This window comes from Penicillium hordei (genome assembly GCF_028827395.1).
Source record: "Penicillium hordei strain IBT 12815 chromosome Unknown utg000006l_segment0_segment0, whole genome shotgun sequence".
Classification (NCBI taxonomy): domain Eukaryota; kingdom Fungi; phylum Ascomycota; class Eurotiomycetes; order Eurotiales; family Aspergillaceae; genus Penicillium; species Penicillium hordei.
Genome location: NW_026623147.1, coordinates 1,056,188 through 1,081,141, shown reverse-complemented (window position 1 = coordinate 1,081,141; position 24,954 = coordinate 1,056,188). Strand labels below are relative to the sequence as shown.

Here is a 24,954-nt window from a genome sequence, read left to right as displayed (position 1 = left end):
TAGCGTGGGAGAAACTATACAGTCACGTGCAAAGCATATCTGAACTATACATCTATGTGATACATCTTATAGGCATCGTGGTTTCTGTTAAAATACTAGATGTTTGTATAACATGGACGACGAGCTACTATTGCCTGCTATTAGCCAGTCCTCGTCCAATATACCATCTGAGCCCGCATACACTTACAACCTAGACCCTTGTTGTGCTTCCCCATAAAGTCATTGTTATCCAGGATTACTAAGATGAGAACCTCCTAGTCCAATACCAAATTCTGAAGGTGAGGTGTATATCGAACCATTCATATCGCTGCCTTCATTCATATCATGAGTAAGCATTCAAAAGGGTCACGGCCTTCCAATGCAATCGCCACCCCCGGAACCTCAACTCCGACGACTGCGTGAGAGGAAACTTCCGGGTAAAATCCCCCCGCCTCAAAATCAATCCTCCATGACTACGTTGAGTAACATCGTAGTCAGGTCAGCCTGCGCTACATGCATACATTAAAAATTGTCCAACTCAGCCGAGAGAACTTCATGTCACAATAGAAAGAAATCCAGGACACCTGACTGATACGACCTGGATATCGAAGCATATTGATATGCACTTGTGATAGACACCGTCGTATGTCGAGCTTGCGAGGGAAGTTACTGTACAAATTAACACGGAAGACCCTTGGACGAGGCACGATTTTGGGTTCCTACAACCACCGGATTGTCTGTGACTTGAGTCAGCTTACATGGGGCCGGCCCCCTCGTTTTAGAATTCTGTAGCGCAGAATTCCCAGATTCATGTATATATAAAATGTACCTGTATTGAGGGGGCATTTTCTAGATTTCTGTCCACGGGTCATCATTCCATATCTGCTCAAATATATATATCCTGCTGCACACTATGGACACGGAGGGAAAACCTACCCACTCCCAAACCGATGTGTAAGTCCCCACTACATTTACCCAGAGTAATCTAACCTCCTCTCATAGACTCATCATCGGTGCTGGGCCATCTGGCTTGATGGCAGCCTACTGGATGGCTCGCTGTGGAGTTAACGCACGCATTATCGACAACCGTGATACGAAAGTATTCCTAGGCCATGCAGACGGGCTTCGTGCACGCACGCTTGAGTTGTTCGATAGCATGGGGTTCCAACACCGTGTTCTGCAGGAGGGATCTGTCTCCACCGAGGCGAACATTTGGGTGTGTATCACCTTGTCTTCCCGCTGAAATTAGGGCTTTCTGACGACGCCTCGAACAAATAGGTCCCCGGTCCACAGGGGAAGCTAGTCCGTCAAGCTCAAATTGACATTTTTAGAGTCGACGAGTCCCCCTTCCACAATACACGCTTGAACCAGGGACGCATTGAGCGGTTCATTCTCGATAGTATTCGGGAACACTCTGATCTCGACGTGGAACGGAGCGTGATCGCTGACTCTTTGGAATATGATGAGGAATTGGGTACTGATCCCAACTCTTATCCTATCACCGTCAAGGTCCGAGTTCTTGGCGAAGATGATTTGAACCAACCGTGCGGACAGGAAATAGACGCTGAGTCTGAAGTGGCTGGCAACGAGGTCAACCGCAATAACTTGCTTCCTGATGACTGGGCCGATCTAGTCCCGCGTAAGAAGCCACAGAAGACGCAGGTCGAGGTGATTAAAGCCAAGTACCTGATCGGGTGTGATGGTGCCCACAGCTGGACAAGAAAACAGCTAAACATCCCCGTGGAAGGGTCTAACACGGACCACATATGGTGAGTGATACTTATTATCCAACCGCGCTACAGCAGCTGATATAACTAAATGTACAGGGGCGTGATAGACGTGATACCCCTCAGCGACTTCCGTAAGTACAACCCGCTGTGTACTCTTCTCTCCCAATAACATCCACTAAGTCAAATCCTAGCGGATATCCGCCGCGTAAGCGTCGTGAACAACGCGGCAGGCACAATCCTCGTGATCCCACGCGAGCACGGCTTAGTCCGCTTCTACGTCCCGGTGCAAACCTGTGAAGCGGGTGCAACCGACCGATTCGACCGCTCAAGGATCACGCCGGAGCTAATACGAGAGCGCGTCCGAGCCATCTTCGCCCCCTTCACCTTCGACTTCAAGGAATGTAGTTGGTGGACGGTGTACCAAGTCGGACAGCGGATCGCCACGCAATCCACAAAGGACAACCGGATCTTCCTTGCTGGTGATGCGGTGCACACGCACTCACCTAAGATGGGACTTGGGATGAATATGAGCATGCAGGATGGGTTCAATGTTGGATGGAAGATTGCTCTTGCCGTCGCGGGTACTCTCAAGCCTGAGATTCTTGATACTTATGCTTCGGAGAGACACCCGCTTGCGGAAATGCTGCTTGACTTTGATCGCCATTGGTCGCCTATGTTTACTGATCAGAAACCTGGAGTGGTGGATACGAAAGCTTCCGATATGGCCCTTGTTGCGGGGAAGTTTGAGGACTTCGCTGATGGGTGGAAGGTCTTTTACCCCGCTAGCAGTCTTGTTCAGAAGGCTGAAGATAATGTTGAATTTGCTTTTGCGCGGCACATGATTCCTGGAGAGAGAGTTCGGCCGGTGAAGCTCCGCAATCACGCTGATGGTGGTACACGATGGACAACAAGTGCTTTGGAAAGCGACGGGCGCTTTCGTATTCTAGTTTTGGCTGGAGATATACGGAACCCAATGCAGAAACAGCGTATTGAGACCTTGAGCGAGGCTTTGAATGGACAAACTAGCTCAGATATTTCCCCCCTGGGCCGCTACTTGGAGATCCCCGGTCGATTCAAGAGTCCTATTGACGTCCTCACCATCCATACCTCGCCGTGGAAAGAGGTAGAATTCTTTGATTTCCCAGAAATTCTGCGTCCATTTGATCCGGTGAATGGATGGGCATATGACAAGATTTGGTGTGACGATGCTTGCATGTTTGACCGATATTGTGATGGAACGGCATATGAGAAGTGGGGAGTTGACCGGGTCCTTGGGGCGCTGGTGGTCGTTCGCCCAGATCAGTATATCGGATGGGTGGGTGAACTTGGAGATGTGGAGGATTTGACGCAGTACTTGGATGGAATTCTTGTGAAGAAATTGCCGACAGATGAGGTTGACGAAGTCCTCTAGAGACTATCATACAGGACAATAGGAATACTGAAGGACAAATTCAAAACATAAATTGGTGCAAGCTATACGCTTCGAAGTGGCTGACTGTCTGAATACATAATAGTGTTCCGAAACAAGAAAGAAAAAAAAAGAAAAGAAATCAAGCAAGACTGTTGGTACATGCACAACTGCACTATCTTTCGCAAATTCACAACCATCTTCATGCTTGCGCGCGGGTCTCAGGCACTGACGACCCATCCTCCCGTAGCTCAGTAGCAGGATCGGCAACATGAGACGACCTAGGAGCATCCTTATCAAACGAGCCCCGAATAACGCTTGGATCAGCAGGGAACTGGAACTTCGAACTTTTCCACGGCTTCACTTTCATCCGGTACATAGTATCGATCTCCTCCAGAGTACGGCCCTGTCCCTCCATAACGGCGAAGTAAACCAGGCCCGCAGCAAGGAAAAGACATCCGGCGAAGACATACCCAAAACGGAAGTCAATGGCGCCGGTAATGAAGGGAGTGAAGAAGGCAAGAAGGAAATTCCAGAGCCAGTTGGATGCAGTGGCCAGAGACATGGCTTGGGCACGGTATTGCGAAGGATACAGCTCGGCGATGATCGTCCACACCATGGGACCCCATGTACTGGCAAAGCCGAGAATGAAAAGGCAAGCAAATACGACCATAACCACGCCGGCAGATTTTGTTCTCTCTGGGAACTCTTGATCCAGAGAGAAATGGCCCACTGATGCAAAGATCATGAAGCAGACGAACATCCATAGCGCACCGGTTATGAGAGAACGGCGTCGGCCCCAGTGCTCAATTAGATAGAGACCAAGGAACGTTGTTCCAAAGTTGACGGCGCCTAGAATCAACTGCGTGACATAACTGTTCTGAATTCCAGCGCCCTTGAAGATCGTTGTTCCCTGATATGTGTCAGTTAGGTCTCTTTTCTCTTTGTTAAACCAAGATCTCGAAACTCACATAATAGAAGAAGTAATTGGCACCTGTCAGTTGCTGGAGAGCTTGCAGGGCGACGCCAACAGCGACCCGGTACGACATCGTCGGAGCACGGAACATTTGCATCCAGGTCACCTTCCCGTTGCGCTTCTCTTCCTCGTGTTTCTCTCTGATTTCCTCAAACTCGATATGAAGAGCGCGGTGGTTACGAGGGATACCATAAACTTTGGCAAGTGTGTTCATAGCTTTCTCCACGTTGCCATGGCGGTAGTCGTAGCGTGGACTTTCAGGGAAGAACATCATGCCAACACCAAGGATCGCGGCCCAAATATACGTAATACCCATAGGGATACGCCATGAACCGGTATCTGGGCGATCTTCCGTTCCAAAATTGATACAGTTGGCAACGAAGATGCCAAGTGTAATGAATAGCTGATATGTACTGGGAAGAGTTAGAAGACAATAGTCTAGTTCTGGGATGACCCCAGGGCTCGGTGTTTAACATACCTAATCAGCGCTCCTCGAATGTGCCTAGGTCCTGATTCTGCTTGATACATAGGTACCAGGAGAGAGACTGCACCAACTCCGAGCCCGGCGACCCAACGACCCATGGCGACCTGGTACCACTTGCCAAATGGCGAGGACATCTGGATGGTGATTCCAATACACACCATCAGAGACCACCAACTAATACACCACTTTCGTCCGAAGCGGTCGGCGATCGGTGCTGCAACTAAAGCGCCAATCAGAGTACCAATTGACAGCTGTAGGAGAGTGTTAGCATATGTAGATATGAGCAAGAAATGACAAAGAGGGCACCGCTTACCAAGGCAACAATGAGACCCGAACGGACATTAGTGAAATGGTAAGTCCCATCCGATTGAAGTTCACCATATCGCTCAAGGAAGTTTTCCATCTCCAAGAAGCCGGAGATTTGACCAGTGTCGTAACCGAAGAGAAAACCGCCCATAGAAACTAGAATTCCCATAATGAATGATCGCCAAGTGAGAAGCGGAATAGGCGTGTCGACATCATTGCCGGGGCCTTTCTCATGCTCATTCGTGGAAACCGACCCCCCAGGGACCTGGGGGTCAGCATAGAGGTCCTGCGGACGCTTTTTGAAGGTCTTATCGAACATAGTGCCAACGAGTACTATATAACTGTGATATTTTCGCTACTTGGCAACTAATTTTTTTTTTTTCTCAAATCCATGCGGTACTGGATCAACCCTTCTTATACAGCCCCTGACCAAGAAATCCAAGGCTAGGCAATATGCCGCAGTGACGAAAGCCGAGTGATCGGGAACTCATACCAATTCAGGCAGGACGCATCACACCGATGACACGTTGACCCAAGAACCCGAGTATTCGCTCTTCAAGTTTGCGCTTATATCCGTCAAAAAAGAGATACTCCGGGGAATTTGACATGGATTTGGCAGGTTGGCCGGTTCAGCTGCGGCATGTCCGGATGGTTGATCGTTGCTGTTGGTCAGTATAGCAACTTCAGACACCACGTCCACGACTTCTGAGTGGCGCGGAAGTCTCGGCCCTGTAGGCCTCGTGATTTCTTTTTTTCTGGAAACGAATAAGATTTCTGGGGCAATTAACCACGCGATGACCTGGGGTCTGGAGAAGTAATGATGCAATAGGTGCTTGGCATTCGTTGACCGGCCACACTTTTATGGCAATGTTCACTTGTTGGGTCTGAATAAAACCTTGAGTAATCTTGAGAGCTAAACATATCAGGGAGTGTAGAAATTTGTAGGAGCGATTTCCGTGACGGCATTGTTTTTAAGGCCGCCCATAGTAGAGTAAGTATACTTCGTCTTTTTGTTTCACATTATTACAGTAATTGTATGTTATTCTCTTAAACCCAGGAAATAACTAACTAATAACCCGCTTGACTCACTCAATTATAACATTGGTCTAATTGCAGTGTGACATGCTGGGTATTGCGTTGAGTTGGATACGTCGCAGGACATTCTTGCTAGAAACGGTCTATCTGGCCAGACGCACTCCGGCTCAGAGAATCTACGAGGCAAACGAAGAGAAACGAAAGGCCTCAACATTCCCATGCTTTGGACACGCATCGTAGATGTAATTTAGGGTGGGGGTCTCTCAATTCGTGTACTTGATTAAAATACATCTACTGTTCATGCACCTGGGTGGCTTCCAAAAGTGATCCAACCATCGTTAAGCAAATCATCTTTCATACTTCTCATTTCCCGTCAATTCCCAGTTTCCCCAAAATTATGATTACCCTCCCTAGTCACTTCCACTGGGGTAGCTCTCTACTTAAGCAATATTGCGAAGAGGAATGGCCTCAACTGATTCCCCGTTTTGCTCAACTCCGCCACGTGAGCTACCATCTGGCATCACTATCTCATTCGTTGCCGCATCTTTAGCTTCGGACTGACCATCTCGGCCTGCACAATCCAAGGCTTCTTGAGCAGCCACGGCAGTTCTGCAACGGTGTTGCATCGCATACACTGCAATAGGGACACCAACGATCCACCATGAGAACATAATAGGAAGCGCGCGATAAAGCCGGTTATTGCACCCCCCAGACCAGATCTGAATCAGGATCTGGTATGCTTCGTGGGACGGAAGAGCATAGCCCCAGTGAAAGAATCCTGGATTCAACTCAAATGGGCTGATAGTACTGGCGACATTGAGAATGACCCATGTCAGAACAATAAACGGCATGAACTGGATCGGGATAAAAGCAGTCGTGATGTCGAAAAAGAGGAAGTTTATGTGCATTAGAAGCCACATAGTGATCCAAGTCAGCACGAACCGACTTCCTCGCTGTCCCCACGACTCTCTGTAGGCCCAGATATAGCCGGCCATTAATAGTGATCCGGTGAGGGTGTAGAGGATGGAGGCTATGACGCGAATCAGACCGTTGGCTTTCCAGGGCAATTTTGTGAACGCTTCAAAATGGGTCGATATCCCGTTCAGCGCCAAGATGAAAAAGAACTGTTGGAGGATTGGCATCACCATGGAGACTGTGTTGTAGAAGACCCTTGTACCTTGTTCCGTACCCTTGATGTTGATTTCTTCGGCTTGGATGGGGTGGAGGAACGCTCTGAGGGTGGCCGCATTAGAGAGGTTAGCGGACGCGGCGACTGAAGATCCATTGTTGGCATAGTATGTTGACCGTGTTGTTTCGATCAGTTTCAAAATGTTGGAGTAGACCGCGGCTTGCGAGAAAACCGGGTACCTTACCCCGTTCCAGATATAGGTGAGTGAGATCGGTGGGCTGGACCCGTTTGCTAGTGCCGACGCCAGACCGGCTGATCCCCGCTCAGTTGCGTAGATAGCCCCCCAGTACTCACCGCGGCACACGGCTTCTCGAATGTCCTCTGGTCGGGGATATTCGACAAGGGATTCCGACAGCAAGGTCGGGAACCCATCTCCTCGTAACTGGTGATAGGCATCTGTCACTGACTTGCCGATAGTACCTCCATCGTAGTCCACGTAAAGTAGATTGAAGTTGTGATAACGGGTGGTACTTCGGAATTGCGTTGCATAAAGATAGCACATATTCACTAAGAAAAGCACTTGAAGAAGGAGAAACATGGTAATCACAGCTGGCAAAAACTGAGGCCGGATCTCCTTCCATGTGCCCATTTTGGGATGTAAGTTTGATTCGCGTCTCATCTTTGGAGGATGTAGGGTCGAGAAGATGAGGTGCAAACGGTAACTGACGTTCCCCTGATGAGTGACATTTATAGGGAGTCTCGGAAGCCGATCCCTGTATTGCTTACTGGCTGTGTATCCATGGAGATGTATGTGAGCTTGGCCACCCAAGCTGGTTGCACCATCCGAAGTATATCAGCAATGTACAAATCCGTGGATGCATCAGATTACTCAAGAATCCACCAATCATGTTCGCCAGATAGTCCCAATTCCCTGCTGACTCAGCGGCATAACATCTCGGATCGAACTACGATTGGTCGGACTTTGATATATCGGGGAGAATTGCAGAGAAAGAAAATTAGTTTGGACTATATAGAAGGATCACTCTTATATGATATGACTGGAAACTCATCAGATATGAGGAAGATGCCTCTTTAGGTTAACTAGCTACTACAAAGTAAGCTAACGATGGGACGATTGACCATCTAGCTAACTGGTGACCTGCCGCTCCGAATAGTAAACCGGCGTCCTCGATGTGAAGAAGTGTGAAAGTTGTGACTTTTCAGGACGATATCCCTGACATGAAGCGTATCCTCTAACACGGCTCGGGGGTGTAAGACGTCGATCTAGAGTGCAAAAGATTCGATGTCGTCTAGTAACTGGACTGTGCCTGTGTGGCCCATACTCTTGGCTCTTCTGGCTTGTGTCAGGAGTTCTGGGGAATACAATGGCTCACAATATTGGAGCCTATAGGGGGGCCGCTGACGACGTCATCCGCGGTTTGCGCTGGACTTTCGGCTTTTTTGCTCGGTGTCTTTATTGGGGGGATTGACTTCGGTATAAGGGGAGTGATAGGATTCTTAGGGTAAGTCTTCCCTGTGTTGCCTAGTTAGCAAAGAATTAGCAAGCAAGTGTGTAAGTGGTGAGTTGAAGAGCTGAGCTGAAGTGTACAAGGCAAGACAGGTGGACATGAAAATGAAGATTACATACCACTTCATCTGAAAGACACCGCAGAACGGACCTCAATTCAAATATTTTACGGAATTAATTACAAGATCTATTAAATATACCTGAACTTCGGGGGCTATGCTTCGTTGTGATTTAACCTTCCAAGAACTTGGATAGAAGTCCAACCAGCTCCTGCTTGATGTGTGAGGCGCAGAAGTAGCTATATACCGACAAGAAAGGAGAGAGACGAAGAAGAGGAAGAAGAATAAGAAAGAAACTTTATTCTCTGCAAACAAACTGAGGCTAGCTAACTAAATAGTTAGTGAACCAGTGGAAGCCTGACAACCAAGACATAGAGGCATAAATGTAGTTTAGTTAATACTTGTTTGCGACCCTCTCCCGCTAAAGTATATCGGGAGGGACCATGCAAAGGCACCTAGTAATAATTTCCCGTATGCAGATCTACTTCGAGGAGTAGGGCCCAAAAGAGTGTTGTGATCATCAAATTCATATATACGCGATATCCTAGGCATTGCATTGCCTGTCCTAAGGAACTATACTATGTACTAGGCATACCAGCCACGCAGACAAAAACATGTTTCTAAGCACAAGAGAAGATCAAAGACAAATAAAAAAAAAAGTTATAGACAAAAGCTAAAGATAGAAGAAACGCAAATAAACGCCCCCATCCATAGGTATCATGAATAGAATATAAAAGCGGGAAGCCATTTCAAACCCCTTCCCAAAAAGACACTCAGCGCTACATAATCAATCAGACGGCCAGTCGTCGGTCCCAGCCATTGGCCAGGGAGAACTCATCGACCTCATCTTCACCTTGCATGGCAAAGGCATGGAAAGGATCGATGGTGTTGATATCCTCAGGGAAGACCTTAGCATCAGAATATGGCGCTAGAGACTCCTCGGCACTCCCCATACTCTCGCTCGAATAGCTCAGAACGCTCTGCGCGGTATGTTCTTGCTTATGTACGAAGTCGCCACTACTGGCGGACCACGCCTCGGGCGAGAGGCCGTGCATATCACTCTGCGGGGGATTGACTAGGGAGGAGTCGTTGGGTTTGCGAATGTATTCTGCTGCGATGGAGGCGAACGGGCCCGGGTCTTCGCCGCATTCTTTGCCACCGTAGATGCCTGTGAAAATGTTGGAGTACCCCCGGTCCATGTCGCTCAACACATATTCCCAATCGGCCATTGTGATGGCGCCAGCTGTGGGGTCGGAGGGTGTAGAGCAGGACATGGAACGTGGGTGGTCGTAGCCCAAGGATGCGTTTAAGCGGGGGTCTGAGGGTAGGTCCAAGGGGGAGTGGCCTTTATCGTTGAGGTATAGTGGGCCTGGGAGCTGGTCAGGTTGAGTAAGGGGCAGGCTGCTCCAGCTTGGGGAGCGGAGCGACTGGGGGATATGTGGGGGTGTAGCTCCGGAGATGGTGTTTCGGCGAGAGGACTGTGGGGAGGGCTGTGTTGGAGGCTGCTTATCACGGGTGGAGCAGGCAATAAGGCGCGATTTTAAGGCCTGCAAGTGCTTCTTGGGGGATTTGCTCGGCTTTTCTGTTGGCGCCACCATCTCCTGGTGTTGCTGCTTGCCCACCGACGGGCGTCTTCCGCTGTCCAGAGAAATTAGAGTGTTGGACAGCGTGCCAAATTCATCAGCCGCCGCGCTTGACTCTGATTGGAGGTATTTCATGGCGGTTCCAAGCAGCTTCTGGCTATCCTTGGCCAGTTTGCTATCGTTTTTGACATCAAGCATTTGCCAAAGGAGTCCAAGGCCGGAAAAGAATATGAGCTCTTTCCTGTTGATACAAACAGACAGACACAGACGCCTTTCATCAAGAAGTTCAAGAATTTGAATGATATGCTTTGCTGAATCAGACAGCGCCAGGACAGACGGAGAGCGAATGTTCTCGTCGGCGTAGCAGACAGCCGGACGATGTATCAAAGATCGAATGAAATAGTACACAAGTGACTATAGCAGGGTCAGTATTTGTTTGCAAAACATTAACAAATCTATGTTGTGACTTACCAGGAGCGGCGATCGACTACTCGTGACGTTTGTGCTAGGCTTATCCTGACTGAACTCAAGACGAAGATGTGGCGGTAGTGTGTGAAGCCACTGGTCTAATTGCCCTTTCACCGAGCGCATCTTCGAAACACATACATCGTAACCAGACCTTGAAGGGAACAGATCGTCCAAAGCCTTGTTCAAGATTCTTGCGGCTCCGAAGAGAGCGATAGCACTGGAAATGCGAGTGGATTCACCTGGAAGGGTCGGCAAAAACCCTGTTTCTGTGACATTCTCATCGTCCACATCAACTGGATACTCAGTCTCGATATCTTCTTCGCGCAAAAGGACAGGCAGTCCAGTAAGCGCGGAGCAGAATCGGTCAAGCACATATTGCGACCAGAAAACCTTCTTACGAGTCTCATATTCCAGTGGGTTGCCTGAGCTTTCTTGCTGTTCGTGCAGGCCTAGCTGATGGCAAATATCCACACCAAGGGCACGGTAGCGAAGCAATGTACGGTAGTCGCCTTTGGTCATGCAGTAGATTTGACCAAGCACAAAGCATTGCAGGCTGGAAATCGACGTTTCACTCGAGAACGAATCAAGAGTGGCCGACCAGTTCTCTTCGAAGAAAGTCGGGTCTTGGTTGGTGCGCGACATTGATGAAAGAGCAGCAATGCCAAAAATCAGGTTCAACTGCGCCATCACATGCGGATTGCGCTGGAGAGTTTCGTAATTGTTGAGATACTGCTCATAAGCCTTCAAAATTGTCGGACGATGTACCACAGGGTACAGCGGCGCCCATTCTTGGAAGAAGATGTTAATCAGCTGGTCCGACACCAAGCGCGGTGGCGTTTTCACGGGCTGGTTAGGGACACCCTGGACTACCAAGGTAGGTAAGGCAGTGAGCGCCCCTGTGGGGACCTTTGTTGCTGATTTACCCTCACTGACAAGCTTGTTGGTAAAGACATCTGCGAACTTAAGTTAACTGTTGCCATTTGGAAAGGGAGACGTATAACATACCAGCAAAGCCCTGGGTGCTAGAAAATCCAATAAAAGGGTTCTGCAACTTCTGTGGTCGGGTCGTCGATCGCTCTACATGAAACACGCCATCCGATGAAGCCGAAGTGCTCGATTTCACTGTCGCAGAAGCAGAGGGAGACCGCGTGGAGGCAGGTCGTTGCGGCGTAAACGAATGGATCCGGGACAAAACATCGATCTTCTCATCCTTCTCGTCTAACAGGTCCTTCAAGTCTTTAACTTCGGTTTCTAAACTCCTGACTCGTTCTTCTAGCGACTCGGTATATCCACGTGGGAAGGCGCGGCGGCTCAGTTTGTCGCTGGTGCGGCACTCGAAGCCCACGTTGGCGCATTGCGAGCAGCAAGGTCGAACACCGTCGCAGCGTATTTTCTTACTTCGGCACCGGTCACAGGCCTGGGCAATACGGCTCGTTGTGCCAGTTCCACCGACCTTGATCACTTTCATAGGCAAGATACCAGGCATGTTGTGCAGAAGGGGCACACGGGCCGCCGGGGTTGAGTTCGTTGTATTTGAAAGGCGCCAGAAGTGTAAGCACAGCACTCCGTATAGAATTCTTGGATACTGAGACAATGGAACTAGAGAATCTCCAGTTTGAATAAGACAGGTATGTATGCAGAAAGAAGCCCAAGAACATGGGGGGGCGTCCTCGGGAAGATGGGGTCACGCCAATGCTGAGTCAGTTTCAAGTGGAGACTGCTGACCTTCTTCTGGCGCCAATAAACTCGCCGTTGTATCGTGGTAATTGGTATTCATTGCGTACCTCTGTTCACTTGACCCTTGATTCGTTATTGGACCCGTTATTTTGACTATTTTGAGAGGCGATATATTTTACCCCGTAAAACCGCTTAATCCCGCCCCGGATTCTTCCTGCAGACACTGGACATTTCTTATGTTTAACGGTTGGATCCCGATCTTCCCGGTCCCCGCACTCCGCATTCCACAACTCTTTGGTTGACGTTGAAATATCTACAGAGTAAGATGGGAATGTAGGTTGGCTTTAATGGCGGAACTAACGCCCCTTTCGGAGTACATGTGCTCTGGATTGGGGATTGGGATAAACTTTTGCTACATGTTGAAACGCAGGGGCTTCGGATTCAACCCGGTTGCGGTAACTGAACCGCCTCCGACTTTCTCCCCCCGACGCCGGTTCTACAGGGGCGCGTGCAGCAGCGTGTTTCCCTTATGCAAGTTGGCCTAAAAGGGCCTACTTCCAAATTCCGGTCCAATGATCGGCCGCTGTCCATGGTTAATGTGTTTCATTTTCCATTAAAAAGTAATCGAAGGAACTCCACGATCCTTCTAATTAACAAACTGAAGAGTACTTTGTACACGAAATACCACCTTAGTTGTTGGCCACTTGGGGGATCGCTGAAGTCATCTTGACCAAGAAAAATATCCAAATTTAACTCTAACCATACAACCCGAGAAAACCCCAGACTTCATAAGGTTTAAATCCATACACACATGGTGAAGGAATATGTGTATAGACTTCACTCACGACAGTGGCGAACCGTTCACGGAGGATCAACCGCGGGGAAGACCTAAGACCTCAAACACAACTAGAGTTTCAAAGGATTTGGGTAAGTTATACTACTAGCTCCACCTGGGCACCTATGTTGTTATGTTGTAGTTGTCATAAGAGCCCAAAGACACGGGACATGGCTGAATATTTAATATGGAATTAATACACAATCTCGTATTCATGGTATTGTGACGGAAACCCCGTTTTATTCCGCTCAGCGAGTTTTGTCCGAGAGATCAGCGAACCATGGTAATATCAATAGCCCCACTAGGCTCCGGTCCGTGGATTTGTGATCTACGTGTTCCTGCGCTCCACCAAAATGGACACACCACATCCCTCAATATTGGCCACTTCGAATTGTAGAAAGTATGCACTCTTTTGGCATACCTATTAACGTCACCGGTGTGAATTTACAAAAAGCCACGCGATGCATCCATGGCTAACCCGGTGGATATCGGAATAATCGGTGTTCCGGCTGGTTTCCCCGCAGGCAACTCCCGACCCTGTACCATGTAGATCATGATATTCATCAACCCCTTTTACAACTCCATGATTTTCAACTCTAAACGTCATAGCTGTAACTTTTCCTGTCTTTTCGTCACAATTGAACGCTAGTAGCGCTTACACATGGAATAGTCTGATGCGCTACGCTACGGGGGTGTGGGGCTCGCAACTTTCTTTTTTTTTTTTTTTGAGATGATCTGGCGGGGACTTGCCTAGGTGCTGTAGGCTGTTAGGCAAGCAAAGATTGCGCATTAGGTGGATATGTAGGAAGATCCCGGATGTTTCAACGTGTCCACGGAGATATTATTGTGTTCTCTAGCCTGTAATTCGGTCTTCCTCAGACCCATGAATAAGCTCTAGACCCTTAGTTTTGCATTATGAAAAGTCATCGGGTTCGTCTGGCTCCCCTGTCTGTGCGTTGAAATACTCGGCCACCGTTTTAGAAGCCAGTAACTCTGTTCTCTGCATGTCATGGTCAGTTGTGGGGAATTAGAAAGGAGATGACCATCTGGGATAGTCAACGCATCCGATCACTTACCTGTTTTATTAATTCCTCAATGGCCTTCTCTAGTAGCTCCCCTTCCAAGATCCGGAATTGGGTAATAGAGGTAAAGATCCTAGATCGGAACATGGAATCCAAAGAGGCTTTATCCTCTTTCATATTCGATATAATCTCCTGGGTCTCCTGGAGAAGACCGAGCTGAGTTTCGAGCCGTTCGAGAAGCAGTACCGCAGCACGAAGCTGGAAAATCTCCCATAAGGGATCAACAGCGAGAAGCTCGCGGAGATGACTGGCTGATTGGATCTTTTCACCTTTCCACGTCGTTTCCAACTCCCGGCCGCCGTCAATTGTCTGTGCGATCCCAAAGTGAAGCCCATCTTCTTCGTTCACGCATGCTATCCACGCAAGCCCACTCTCCCACGTTACTTCTTCAGAGCCCTCGACAGCCGAAATTCGAACTCCCCAATTGTTCCGGCAAAACATCTTCTTTGCAATGCCGAGAGGGTCATCCTCGGGAATATCTAGATTGAGGGATATTTCCCGTGCTTCCGTCGTGCGGCTTTCCAGAAATCCATAGGAAAATATCATCTCAGATGCGGGTTTTTCATCCCCATACCTGTCATGCCATGTGTCAGCCAAGTCCTCGAAAACCATGTCCACCGTAGAGCAATCTCACGAAATCGTAACTTCGTCTCCGGGCTGGAGAGTCTTGCCCCATCGTAACTGAAGAACGGCATTCCCCTCCGGGTCTGCATCGTACAGCGCCTTGGCCCCATCACCGGAGACATGATTGGCCATATCAACACAAGGCACCATCGCCAGACCTCTGCCGGGTAGATCCAGCATGCGCGACCGATAAGCGGCGTCAACATATTTCCAGTCGCCAATTGTCAATGCGCCACTTTTTTCATCCCACCAGCTCCGCTGACACCATGCAATACCCTCAGTAGCTTGGCGAAGCTGTTCAAACTCCCGCTCAAGGGATGCAAACTTCGCATCCAGAGCCTCTGCAAGCGACGTGCCCTGTAGGAGCTCTTGTTCCTCGGCGGTGTAGAAGGTAGGCAGAGGGAACGATGGAGGCAGGAACTTCACGTATTCGGTCCAGGGATTGGAGATACCAATGGTCTCGTGTGCTGTGTGCAGATCGGGGCTGCTATGGGATATTTGAATGAGAAGGAATACGAGGATTGCTCCTCTAGCTGTCTGTGTATCTTAGTTGGTTTTCCCATCGTAATGTAAATAGATGTTGTGGAACGAGTAGGCCATACCCTTCCAAAGTCGCCAACTGCCTCCAACACGTCGCGCAAATATCTGTCGGTTTTGGCATGGTTCTGAACGGACTCAAGGGATAAAACTAATTCCGAGGGGATTTTTAGGAGGATCTTGGGATTTGTATCGTGCTCGCTGCTCGTCTGGGCTTCTGTTGCGATGAGGGCACTGCCTTTGTCTGCGCCATGTTGATCAGATCCAATCTTGTGAACTGCGATGCCTTGAACGACGATCCCGTTGAGCCTCTGCCAAGCTGGCAGAGATTCGATCGGGATGTACTCGCGTTTCATTGTGAATTGGTTCAGAGGTTCGTGTTGTCCGCTTAAAATGAAAGTCGCCCCGATGACGATCATTGTCTTATCGATAAGCCCGACTCGAACCGGCTCTTACCCTTTTTGGACAAAATAGCATTACAGCGTAGGGACGTCATAGAACCAACTAAAAATAATTATGCAATCCAGCCCTCTACCTATTCAAATCTTTACAATCACTCGCAATTTGCTATGCGAAATCACAGTATCTCTTCTGCTACGTCAATGCTGCACAGCATGTCTATTTCACGACAACCTTGGCGGGCTATCTTTCCGTTACTGTCCGCCATACACCCGCCAGTTCTCCGTGCACCACCTGGGGTCCGAAGTTACTCCATCTTCAAGGATTGGAAGGGGAGTTCCGCAGAGGACCACACAGGCAAGCGGACTAAGAAAGGCGACACAGAGGATGTACATTCAGCGGCAGCGGCCTCTGGTTTAAAGGAAAGGAAAATAAACCAGGGTCTTGCAGACGAAACCAAGTCACAGGGAATGACGGAGAGGGGCGGGACCAAGTATGGAAAGAAGGCTAAACAGGAGCATCCCAAAGCGCCAGAGCCGCTCATTGGCATGAATGACGAGCGGCCAAAGGTCAGTTCAATTGAATGATTGGGGGTTCATGTCGCTGACTGCGTCCCAATCTTGCAGAAGGGTAGTTGAAGCTAAGTAACTTGTGGTGTTCTATGGCGTTCTTCGAACTCGACATTTCATTGTCGATACCCCAAAAGTTTGTGATGGTAAAAGAACGAGGTCATAAGACATTTCCATTACTAATGTCATATCATGAGAGAGGCTGTACATAAATGGGCTGGTCTACCGACCAACCTTGAACGATAGGATCTGCAATGTCAATCAGTCAATCAACCGTATAGTATAGTTTAACGGGGGCACTCACATCGTGTTTCCCCACTGCCACAATGTCATCCTCGGAGACTCGAGTTCCACCCACTCCTTCGACATAGTTGATAGGTACATCACCCATCACCTTCCGAGCAACATCACCGACAGTACTGTTTCTGTGGAATGTTAGACAGGCTATGTCAGACTCGTATTAGGGAGTACTCACTTAGGAACCAAAACACAATCGCGGAATACGGCAGTTCCAGTGCCAGAGTTGAATGTCGCCACATTCCGGACGGGGAACACTGGTACTAAGCCCAGGAGCTCTGCAGCTCGGGAAAGACATTGAACAACTCCAGTAGAACCAAACCGATACAGCACCATATCCTTCATGTTCTCAACCCGACTAGAGCGAAGTCGTTAGCAATGTTATAACTTGCTATGAGCACTGAACATACGTTTTCAATTTTTCGTCCATCTCTTTGAGACCTCCTCCATCTGGGTCGCCCATCTCGATCAAATCTTCTCGCGTGTCGACAAACTCACTGCCTTCGACATACTTGATGTACTCCTGCTTTGCTAGCCTCCGGAGGAAAACTTCAGATATAGCGGAACAAAGCACAATGCTTTGAGGATCTTGCATCTTCGCAATTTTGCTGATGTTCTGTAATTCCTGTTAGCACAATATATGGGGCACTAGCCAGATCACTCGTACCTTGTCTGCATCTGGGTGGTCGATCTTGTTCAACGCGAACACTGTGGGGAATTTCTCGTCGATGAAAGCGTTAACAACAAGCTCTACCGTCTCATTTGACCAATCTTCCAACGGCTCCTTTAAGGCAAGTTTATCCATAAATCGCGCAACAGTGGCATGTGTACTTCCATAACCGGCAAATTGTTTCTGTAATGTGTCGACGGGGTTTGCCTCTGTGTTAAGGGTCAGTTCTGTGTTATTGTAAATAGCGTTGCAAAACTTCACTGACTTAATGCCTGATGTCTTCTCTTGATAGAACCCCTAAGGATAAATCAGCAGGTGTCCCCTGTCATGTTCTTGGCACCTGCAAACGTACCATCTCTCCATCAGGTTTCCTAGCACCCATCGCACGATCTCTGATCGCAACCACTCAATGTCTACTGATGGATCATATCCTCGAGTAGCCTTTCCTGTATATATTTATCAATACCCGATTTGCGTGCGCTATTGTATTCAATCCAGCACTCCCAACTAACCTTCAGCATCTGTTGTGCCGCTCACATCCACGACGTGAATCAGAGCATCGGCGTGACGTAGATCGTCCAAGAACTTGTTCCCCAGTCCACGACCCTGATGCGCGCCTGGCACAAGACCTGCGACATCTAGCAACTCAATCGGCACGGAACGCCGGCCTTCGTAGCAGCCTCCATAATTGGGCTGGCACCGATCTGAAACATTGTGTCGCTGGCACGGGCAGTCGATCTGAAGGTATCCGATGGCTCGCTGGGGGTCAATGGTTGTGAAGCTACCGGGTGTCAACACGGTCTGCGTGATCAACTGCGATAAGGCGGAGATGCTCGTGTAGAACAACCGGGGCACACATACGGGAAATTTCCTGTTTAGAGCATAATTGATCAGATTCCCGGGATTAAATATAACTTCATTCCAGTTCACTTACCGACTTTCGAAGTCGCATCGGTCAAACTGTTCAATGTCGTGGATTTTCCACTAGACGGCTGTATGCCCCTCGCACCTGCGATTAGTGGGGTGATGGAACAATGGAAGGGAACAAAATACCTTGCCAACCAGTCCGATCAACGGATCTCGAGGCATATTGTAGGATATATGTTTCGAAGAGCAAAATATCCTCAGATTAACACAATGACCAGATTCACCAAATGTCCACAGGCCTCGGAGTTGACTGTCTTTCGATAAGAAACATTTTCTGCCGCGCAAAAAGGACAGGCGGTGAGATTATGGCCCCATGCTTTTATGCCGCGCCAACTACTGTTGAACTCCTTGCAGCCTTTGGTTAATATCCAATGCGTATTGTGGAGATTATTCTAGGATAACTTCAGGATAAGAATTGGAGGTTTAGTGTTTTGGCCATAATTCACGGCGAAACACTATGGCCAACCGTTGTATATCTACTCCTTCTGGGTTGATGACTCCTGTTGTTCTATCACACATGAGCTAGGCGATACAATAGGCTTGTATAGAACTTAGGAGAGTGTCCTTCATGGTTACTTCACCGAACGTTCCCAATCTCGGGACCGCGGTCGAAAGTACTGAACAACCAAAAGATACATGGACAACTCGAGGGAATGAGGAGCATTGCATCTCCAATCGCTCTATGACATCTTGACCGTTCAGCTTCAAGGTATTTATTGACTCCTTAACAGGTCTAGGATCAGACGACATGCGTAGCATCTTGTCATGAAAAGCAAATGAATAGGCTTGCCACCTCAGATGGCGCATCAGCTTTGACGCCAATCACCGAGTTTTGTTAGGTTAGTGATTCTGCTGTTAACTCGAAACTCTGGAATATCCAATAGAGATCAGACTCCCAAGATGAAGCAGGCCCAGGTGGTTCTGGTAAAGAGAATATCCATGGCCCTGGATGCCATGTCGTCATTATAACAAATGTCACAGCGTCTTGCCATCGACAAAGAAGATGGTAGATATATAAACCCTCAGTTGCCTTCCCTGAGATCATGTTTCAGATTCAAAATCATACCCGGCCACATCTGAACACTTCGTCACATTCACAATCAGCCGCAAAATGACTGACGCTACCTTCCACACCACCATCCAGGACCTTCGCAGGGCCGAGTCCAAGCTTTCCCAGTTGCATGGTGGCAACCCCCCAGCGGACTCAAATGTCTCTAGAATGAAGGTAAGCTACCTGCAATGCAACAACCAGGTAGAAAACAGGTCACCTAACATGTTCTCTATAGTCTATCATCGACCAAAACTCCAACAAGTCCGCACAGATTGACAAGGTCAAGGCCAACCTGCCTCTGCCTGATCAACCCCCAGTTGCCAGTGACTGGAACTCCTTTGACCAGCGTATTACTAGCATTGGCTCTGGACGTTTAGAGTTCCCTCCTGATAATAGTGGCCTGCGTGGGAGTGCGCCTGTCGGCAGTAGTGCTAGCGAGCTTGGACTCTAGGGTATCGAGGGACTGGATCACCTTCCCTCTAATGCTATGACCTGTTAATTGAGCATATGATCATGAGGATTTATTATGTGTACGATAGCTAGTCAAAGTCATTACGAGCGACCAAGTGAACTTCAAAAGTTCCACGCTGATTTATATGTGTACTATACATGGAATCGTAGAAATCAACCATTTGATCGTTTGTTTCATTGAGGGCTATCAGATAGTGCAGCTCTGGAAGTGGCTTTGAATGATTTCATATAGAGTCAGCATAATCTAGATAAATTTAAGCCAAACTATATATATGCACAATAAACATGCAAAGGCAATTCGCTACCTCGACAAAGAATGTGCCATACTTTCAAGCTTACCTTAACAGATGCTAAGATATGAGATAACTACACATGTATGTAGGGTCATATCTATGGATACAACTCGTACAGGCGAATGTAAATATATTTGCATTGTTTGCATGTCAGGGGTCTAGACCTGACGTCAATTGCCTGTAACAACGCCCACTCTTGTACATTTCAGACAAGTCCTGGATGAGCATGTGGCGCACCGGTTTCCTCTTTTGATACCTTCTAGAAGCACGAATACATCAGAGGGGAGCCTATGCCTCCACACCCTCCGTTCTATCGGTTTCTCCAACCACCAAACAGAGTGTCTCAAGCATAATAGTTGACGCGACTGCTCCTAGCCAGCAAGATTAAGCTCACATATATCTTGTAAATGCTCCTAGTCAACGTAAGTATGACATCAATGCTCTTTGCTATACGACCAGTTTCTATGAGAGCACCAGATACTTTCAACGTGCGGTTCTCACTGCTTTCTTATATAGATCTGCCATGACGGCCATGTAGCGTCCATCAATTAACTATTCCCATTCTCTTTTCTACCAAACAACTCTACAATACCTTGGTCTACCTCCTTGCATTTTTCCATCACATCATCATGGATATTCAAGGCACTCCTCTTCCTCACGGCAGCCGTGGCACCAAGGTGACCACCGATCCTCGTACACAACAACGCATCGAAGAACCGTCTGGCCCAATTGCCAATGACTCACTTGCCGCGGAGTCCATCCGCGAAGGTGGCGGCTTCTCTGGCAACCGTGGCGCCGAGGCCATGGGCATGTCAGGAAACCAATCAACAGTAACCAACGCTAACAGCTCCGCCTCCATCAAACTTCCCTCCGCCCCTTTCGGTGCCCAGCGTCAGGACCGTCACGAGGAACAGAAATACCCCGAATGTGTGGTTGGCCAGGGCAACTTCCCTGGTGCACACATGGACAACTCTGGATACGCCGGTGGCTCAACTGCGGCCAAAAAGGAGATGGGCATCAAGGCTGGCGAATACTCTACCGCCAGCGGCAGTAGTGGTGGCAGTCAGTTCAACGACGTGACTGATATTCGAGCGGGTGGCCTCCCCTCCGACGATGTCAAGAATGCTAGCTTCAACTCGGAAATTGGCTCCAGCCAGGACCCTGGCCGTGACGCAATCAACCAGTTCCAGCAACGCAATGCCCACTCTGCTAACGACTCTGCCCGTCCTCGTCAGAAGGGTATTGATACTCATACTGTATACGAGCACTTGGAGAGTGATCAGCGTGCTTAGGCCTCCTTGGTTTGAGATGTTCCATCTTTTTATTAGGAGAATGAAGTGAGCGTGCTCTGATTGAGCTCGGGCTTACGCTGGGGTTATGATGAACTATGTATGATTTATGATTGCGTAATATACAATAGCACTTGAAAATATGTTCATTAAATTTGTTTCAATTCTTCACTCCCTATTAGTTTCCAGTTGGTATTTACTCCAATGTTCTCACCCCAATGTGTATGTTCTACACGACGTCTTTTCTTTTTGGAGGGCGGAAATAAACTTCTGATATATAATTATTTAGTTCATTGGAGTCAAATGGAGCACAGAAGAAAAGTATAAGATTTGATTGATCAATGAATGTACAGATCGGATATATATATCAAAAGATGCGATAATCATCCTCATCGGATTCCGAGCCTGAGTCGGAGTCGTAGTCACTTGGAACGGACTCTAGGAACTCATACCCATGTCCTCCCATACAACGTGGCCGGATGCTTTCTGAAGGAGCAATTACTATTCTCAAGGGCACCTTCATCGTCTCATCCAAACCCACATCTGGATCCTGACTATGCAGATGCCGAGCACCTTCTCTAGCCAAAGTCTCTCTTCTCCGTCTCCAAAGATAATCCCCCAATTCAAGCAACCCGATGATGAAAATAACAATCCAAACCATCACCAGGAGAATAATCACTGTCGGTAAACCTTCCGGAAAAGGATACTGCGGGAATGTCGTGGCTTTTGATCTTAGAGTCGTGAAAGAGAAGCGGGATGCAAAAGAAGAGGTTGAATGGTCCGATGACGAGTGTGAGAAAGGTGCAGGCGTGGTGTGTATGTGCTCATTGTTTATGGTGTTTTTTGTGTGCAGGTATTGTAGAACATCGTTGTAGTGGCCTTGTCTCTGGGCAGCGGGTGAATTGATTGGGATCTCCTTGTCTTCTGGGGATTGGTTTTGTTGCTTGTCATCCGTTTGTTGGTCGTAGGGCTTGTGCATTGGTTCGGGTATTTCTGGGGATGCCGGGATCAGGATCAAGACCGTTGGTTTCCCCGATTCGGAAGTTTCAGTTTTATAGCGATTGTTTGGTATGTCTTGCTCTGCCGGTTCGTTGCTTTGGTTGGTAGGCCATGCTGGGTTCTATAGTTGGATATAGGTAAGTCGCCGAGTCGACACTATAAGATTTGGTACTTACCCCGTTGTATTTGACGTGCGGTGGGTCGGGTAATAGATCATATCCCTCTTTCTCAAACACCTTCCATATCCTCTGGGCGTTAGGATCTGGGAATTGTTCTGTTTTGACCCATTTGCTAGTTCGGATAGGGTGGGATGTAGTTGAATGAGCGACGGCCAAAATAAGTGCGAGTGTTAAAATGGAGGGGCGGCTGATTTGCATCGTCAGGGATATAAAGAGCGAATTGGCTGAATGATGGCCGAGTATATGCAGAAATAATGAATTGCGTAACGCAGTACGTGGGCATTCAGTTCTTTATATCATTTTTTGAGGACAGGAGATCGGACAGGAGATCAACCGCAAGGGCCGTGCCTTGGGCATAAGGAAGAAGCTGGGTAGGACGAAGGGAAAACCCCCATTCTCAAATCCAGTGCCCAATACCGAATATGCTCCTGGATCTAGGCTAACGCTAGAAGATCTGTAAGCTTAGGATCGGATTTATCAAGGGTGCTATGCATGGTGATTGGTTGAATTTGGTATCTGCTGCGCTTGGGGTATGCACTTCATCCCTTGTTCAACATCAAGGTCGAGGGGTGCAGTGATTGATCATATTGATTGGCGTGAACCGAGAACGCCACGGTGATAGTTTATCTTGCGATGCAAGGCTAAATGCCCAGCGCTTGGCTCTTCACTACGGAGTACGGAGTATGTGTATTTAATTCATCACCGCCCCACCTGCTATATACAATTCTTAAATTCGCTATGCCATGACTGATTCATTTATGAGAAATTAGGGCTGACTTCCTTGGACTGCCGGCATTATCGAATATTGGAGGGGCTCGAGGCCAATTTCATGTGTGACCCGTTGTTCTATCGCACAAGGAGATGATACCGTCAAGACTTTTCGATAATATCAACTCGCAGGCATAACGTGGTCTATGCAGGTGTCACGCTGCCTGTGGGACAATACAATAATTGGGGTTTGCATGGGATGTCCATTAAAATTAACCAAGACCTTACTGAGAACAGAGTCTATGAGGTTGGTGATATCTCATTGGAATTCTTGCCTTTTTCGTACACCATTGAAATAACGCCGAGTTGGAACAAAAGAGCAAATGTAGAAAGATACCCATAGGCCGGACCCCATAAGACATGCACCGTCTGAACAGACGGTATCAGAAACCTGTACAACCAGAGAACCCACTCGCATTTACCAGCGTGGGAAGAGCAAATAACAAAAGGTAAAAGAGACAAGTCGAGAACATTTTTAGACTGTCAGCTTCTTGAGCTCCTTCTGGGTCAAGCCAGCAAGCTCCTCGAACACCTTGGTGAACTCCTCATCATCCTCCTTCTTGCCCTTGGCGGCCTTGGGGGTAACCATGACCACACTGGTAGGGCGCTTGGTAGCAGCAGAAGCACCGAGCTCAGCGCGGGAGGTGACAAAGACGTAGGGAATGCCGTGATCTTCGCAGAGGACGGGAATGTGGGAGATAACATCCATGGGGGAGATATCGGCAGCGAGAACGACAACACCGCTGGGGACACCGATGGCAGCGTTGGCGGCGGGGATGGGAGACTTGCGGAGAGCCTTGACGACCTCCTTGACACCACGCTTGAGAGACTTGTTGACGGCAGCTAGAAGAATAAATGTCAGCATGGACGATCTAGAGATAAGAAAAAAAAAAGTTGCGCAACCATGCGATCAGTAGACATAGGCGATCCGAAGATCTGATGAAAATCAACCATGCCCACTGATAGTAAAAGAAGCAGGTATAATTTTGAAAAGAAAAAAGTGCACATACCCTTCTTGACGCTCTTCAGGACCTTCTTGGCCTGCTTGTCCTCAACCAATGGGTTGGCGAACGGCACAAGAGCGCCGACGGGGCGGTCGACAGCGGCATCGACCTCACCCTCGCCCTTGACAGCGACAGCGGTCTCCTCGACGCCCTCCATGGCCTCAGAGACAATTTCCTTCTCTACCGCATCGACAAGAGCAGTCTTATCCTTCTTCTCTTTCTTCTCCTTCTTGACCTTGTGCACACCGTCCTTCTCCGCACGCTTCTCCTTCTTCTCAGCGCGGTCCTTCTTCTCGACCTTGTCCTTGCCCATGATGACGATTGTGGGGTATTAAGCGGAAGAAATTGAGTAAAATTGAACGAGAGACCGAGGTGAAAGAAGACGAGTCACGGGTGAGGGTGGTGAACTGAGAATTCGATGCCAAAATCGAAATAATTTTTAAAACGGCGCTAACCCCCTTTCGGGTGCAGTTCGCTGCTGACATAATCCTAAACAAGGCGGTGCCCGCTCTTAACCATCTTCCCTTTGATACAGCTCTAGGATAAGTTGCGCAGTGTTTCTTGCCTCATGCCCCATTAGACAGGAACTTCTGTGGGG

General features: G+C 48.4%; 11 protein-coding genes across 11 annotated transcripts; 4 read left to right on the top strand and 7 right to left on the bottom strand.

The window, feature by feature from the left end:
* Nucleotides 1–892: 892 nt before the first annotated feature.
* On the top strand, nt 893–3,120 carry N7537_011087 (putative phenol 2-monooxygenase; the record flags this gene model as incomplete). The annotated part of the gene is made up of 5 exons (XM_056902141.1): nt 893–933; nt 982–1,195; nt 1,258–1,748; nt 1,806–1,840; nt 1,901–3,120. 5 exons carry the CDS (start codon nt 893–895, stop codon nt 3,118–3,120), a joined length of 2,001 nt encoding a protein of 666 aa, XP_056747428.1.
* Nucleotides 3,121–3,319: 199 nt separating this feature from the next.
* N7537_011086 (sugar porter family MFS transporter) lies at nt 3,320–5,202 on the bottom strand (the record flags this gene model as incomplete). The annotated part of the gene is made up of 4 exons (XM_056902140.1): nt 3,320–4,030; nt 4,089–4,506; nt 4,572–4,828; nt 4,891–5,202. 4 exons carry the CDS (start codon nt 5,200–5,202, stop codon nt 3,320–3,322), a joined length of 1,698 nt encoding a protein of 565 aa, XP_056747427.1.
* A 1,156-nt stretch (nt 5,203–6,358) lies between these two features.
* On the bottom strand, nt 6,359–7,696 carry N7537_011085 (SNG1 family protein; the record flags this gene model as incomplete). Its single annotated transcript, XM_056902139.1, has 1 exon — nt 6,359–7,696. The coding sequence occupies one exon, from the start codon at nt 7,694–7,696 to the stop codon at nt 6,359–6,361; it is 1,338 nt and encodes a 445-aa protein (XP_056747426.1).
* A 1,729-nt stretch (nt 7,697–9,425) lies between these two features.
* Nucleotides 9,426–12,171, bottom strand: facB (C6 transcription factor FacB/Cat8; the record flags this gene model as incomplete). The annotated part of the gene is made up of 3 exons (XM_056902138.1): nt 9,426–10,631; nt 10,689–11,638; nt 11,691–12,171. 3 exons carry the CDS (start codon nt 12,169–12,171, stop codon nt 9,426–9,428), a joined length of 2,637 nt encoding a protein of 878 aa, XP_056747425.1.
* Nucleotides 12,172–14,110: 1,939 nt separating this feature from the next.
* N7537_011083 (SET domain-containing protein) lies at nt 14,111–15,796 on the bottom strand (the record flags this gene model as incomplete). The annotated part of the gene is made up of 4 exons (XM_056902137.1): nt 14,111–14,197; nt 14,274–14,853; nt 14,914–15,440; nt 15,506–15,796. The coding sequence occupies 4 exons, from the start codon at nt 15,794–15,796 to the stop codon at nt 14,111–14,113; spliced, it is 1,485 nt and encodes a 494-aa protein (XP_056747424.1).
* Nucleotides 15,797–16,042: 246 nt separating this feature from the next.
* Nucleotides 16,043–16,477, top strand: N7537_011082 (uncharacterized protein; the record flags this gene model as incomplete). The annotated part of the gene is made up of 2 exons (XM_056902136.1): nt 16,043–16,408; nt 16,466–16,477. The coding sequence occupies 2 exons, from the start codon at nt 16,043–16,045 to the stop codon at nt 16,475–16,477; spliced, it is 378 nt and encodes a 125-aa protein (XP_056747423.1).
* A 153-nt stretch (nt 16,478–16,630) lies between these two features.
* Nucleotides 16,631–18,464, bottom strand: N7537_011081 (Ygr210 GTPase family protein; the record flags this gene model as incomplete). Its single annotated transcript, XM_056902135.1, has 11 exons — nt 16,631–16,657; nt 16,713–16,833; nt 16,884–17,063; nt 17,116–17,321; nt 17,373–17,584; nt 17,641–17,672; nt 17,728–17,821; nt 17,888–18,156; nt 18,237–18,246; nt 18,310–18,367; nt 18,429–18,464. 11 exons carry the CDS (start codon nt 18,462–18,464, stop codon nt 16,631–16,633), a joined length of 1,245 nt encoding a protein of 414 aa, XP_056747422.1.
* A 949-nt stretch (nt 18,465–19,413) lies between these two features.
* N7537_011080 (uncharacterized protein) lies at nt 19,414–19,804 on the top strand (the record flags this gene model as incomplete). Its single annotated transcript, XM_056902134.1, has 2 exons — nt 19,414–19,527; nt 19,589–19,804. 2 exons carry the CDS (start codon nt 19,414–19,416, stop codon nt 19,802–19,804), a joined length of 330 nt encoding a protein of 109 aa, XP_056747421.1.
* A 942-nt stretch (nt 19,805–20,746) lies between these two features.
* On the top strand, nt 20,747–21,409 carry N7537_011079 (uncharacterized protein; the record flags this gene model as incomplete). The annotated part of the gene is made up of 1 exon (XM_056902133.1): nt 20,747–21,409. One exon carries the CDS (start codon nt 20,747–20,749, stop codon nt 21,407–21,409), a length of 663 nt encoding a protein of 220 aa, XP_056747420.1.
* Nucleotides 21,410–21,773: 364 nt separating this feature from the next.
* N7537_011078 (uncharacterized protein) lies at nt 21,774–22,782 on the bottom strand (the record flags this gene model as incomplete). Its single annotated transcript, XM_056902132.1, has 2 exons — nt 21,774–22,526; nt 22,582–22,782. 2 exons carry the CDS (start codon nt 22,780–22,782, stop codon nt 21,774–21,776), a joined length of 954 nt encoding a protein of 317 aa, XP_056747419.1.
* A 1,045-nt stretch (nt 22,783–23,827) lies between these two features.
* N7537_011077 (uncharacterized protein) lies at nt 23,828–24,669 on the bottom strand (the record flags this gene model as incomplete). Its single annotated transcript, XM_056902131.1, has 2 exons — nt 23,828–24,195; nt 24,363–24,669. The coding sequence occupies 2 exons, from the start codon at nt 24,667–24,669 to the stop codon at nt 23,828–23,830; spliced, it is 675 nt and encodes a 224-aa protein (XP_056747418.1).
* Between the last annotated feature and the right edge of the window lie 285 nt (nt 24,670–24,954).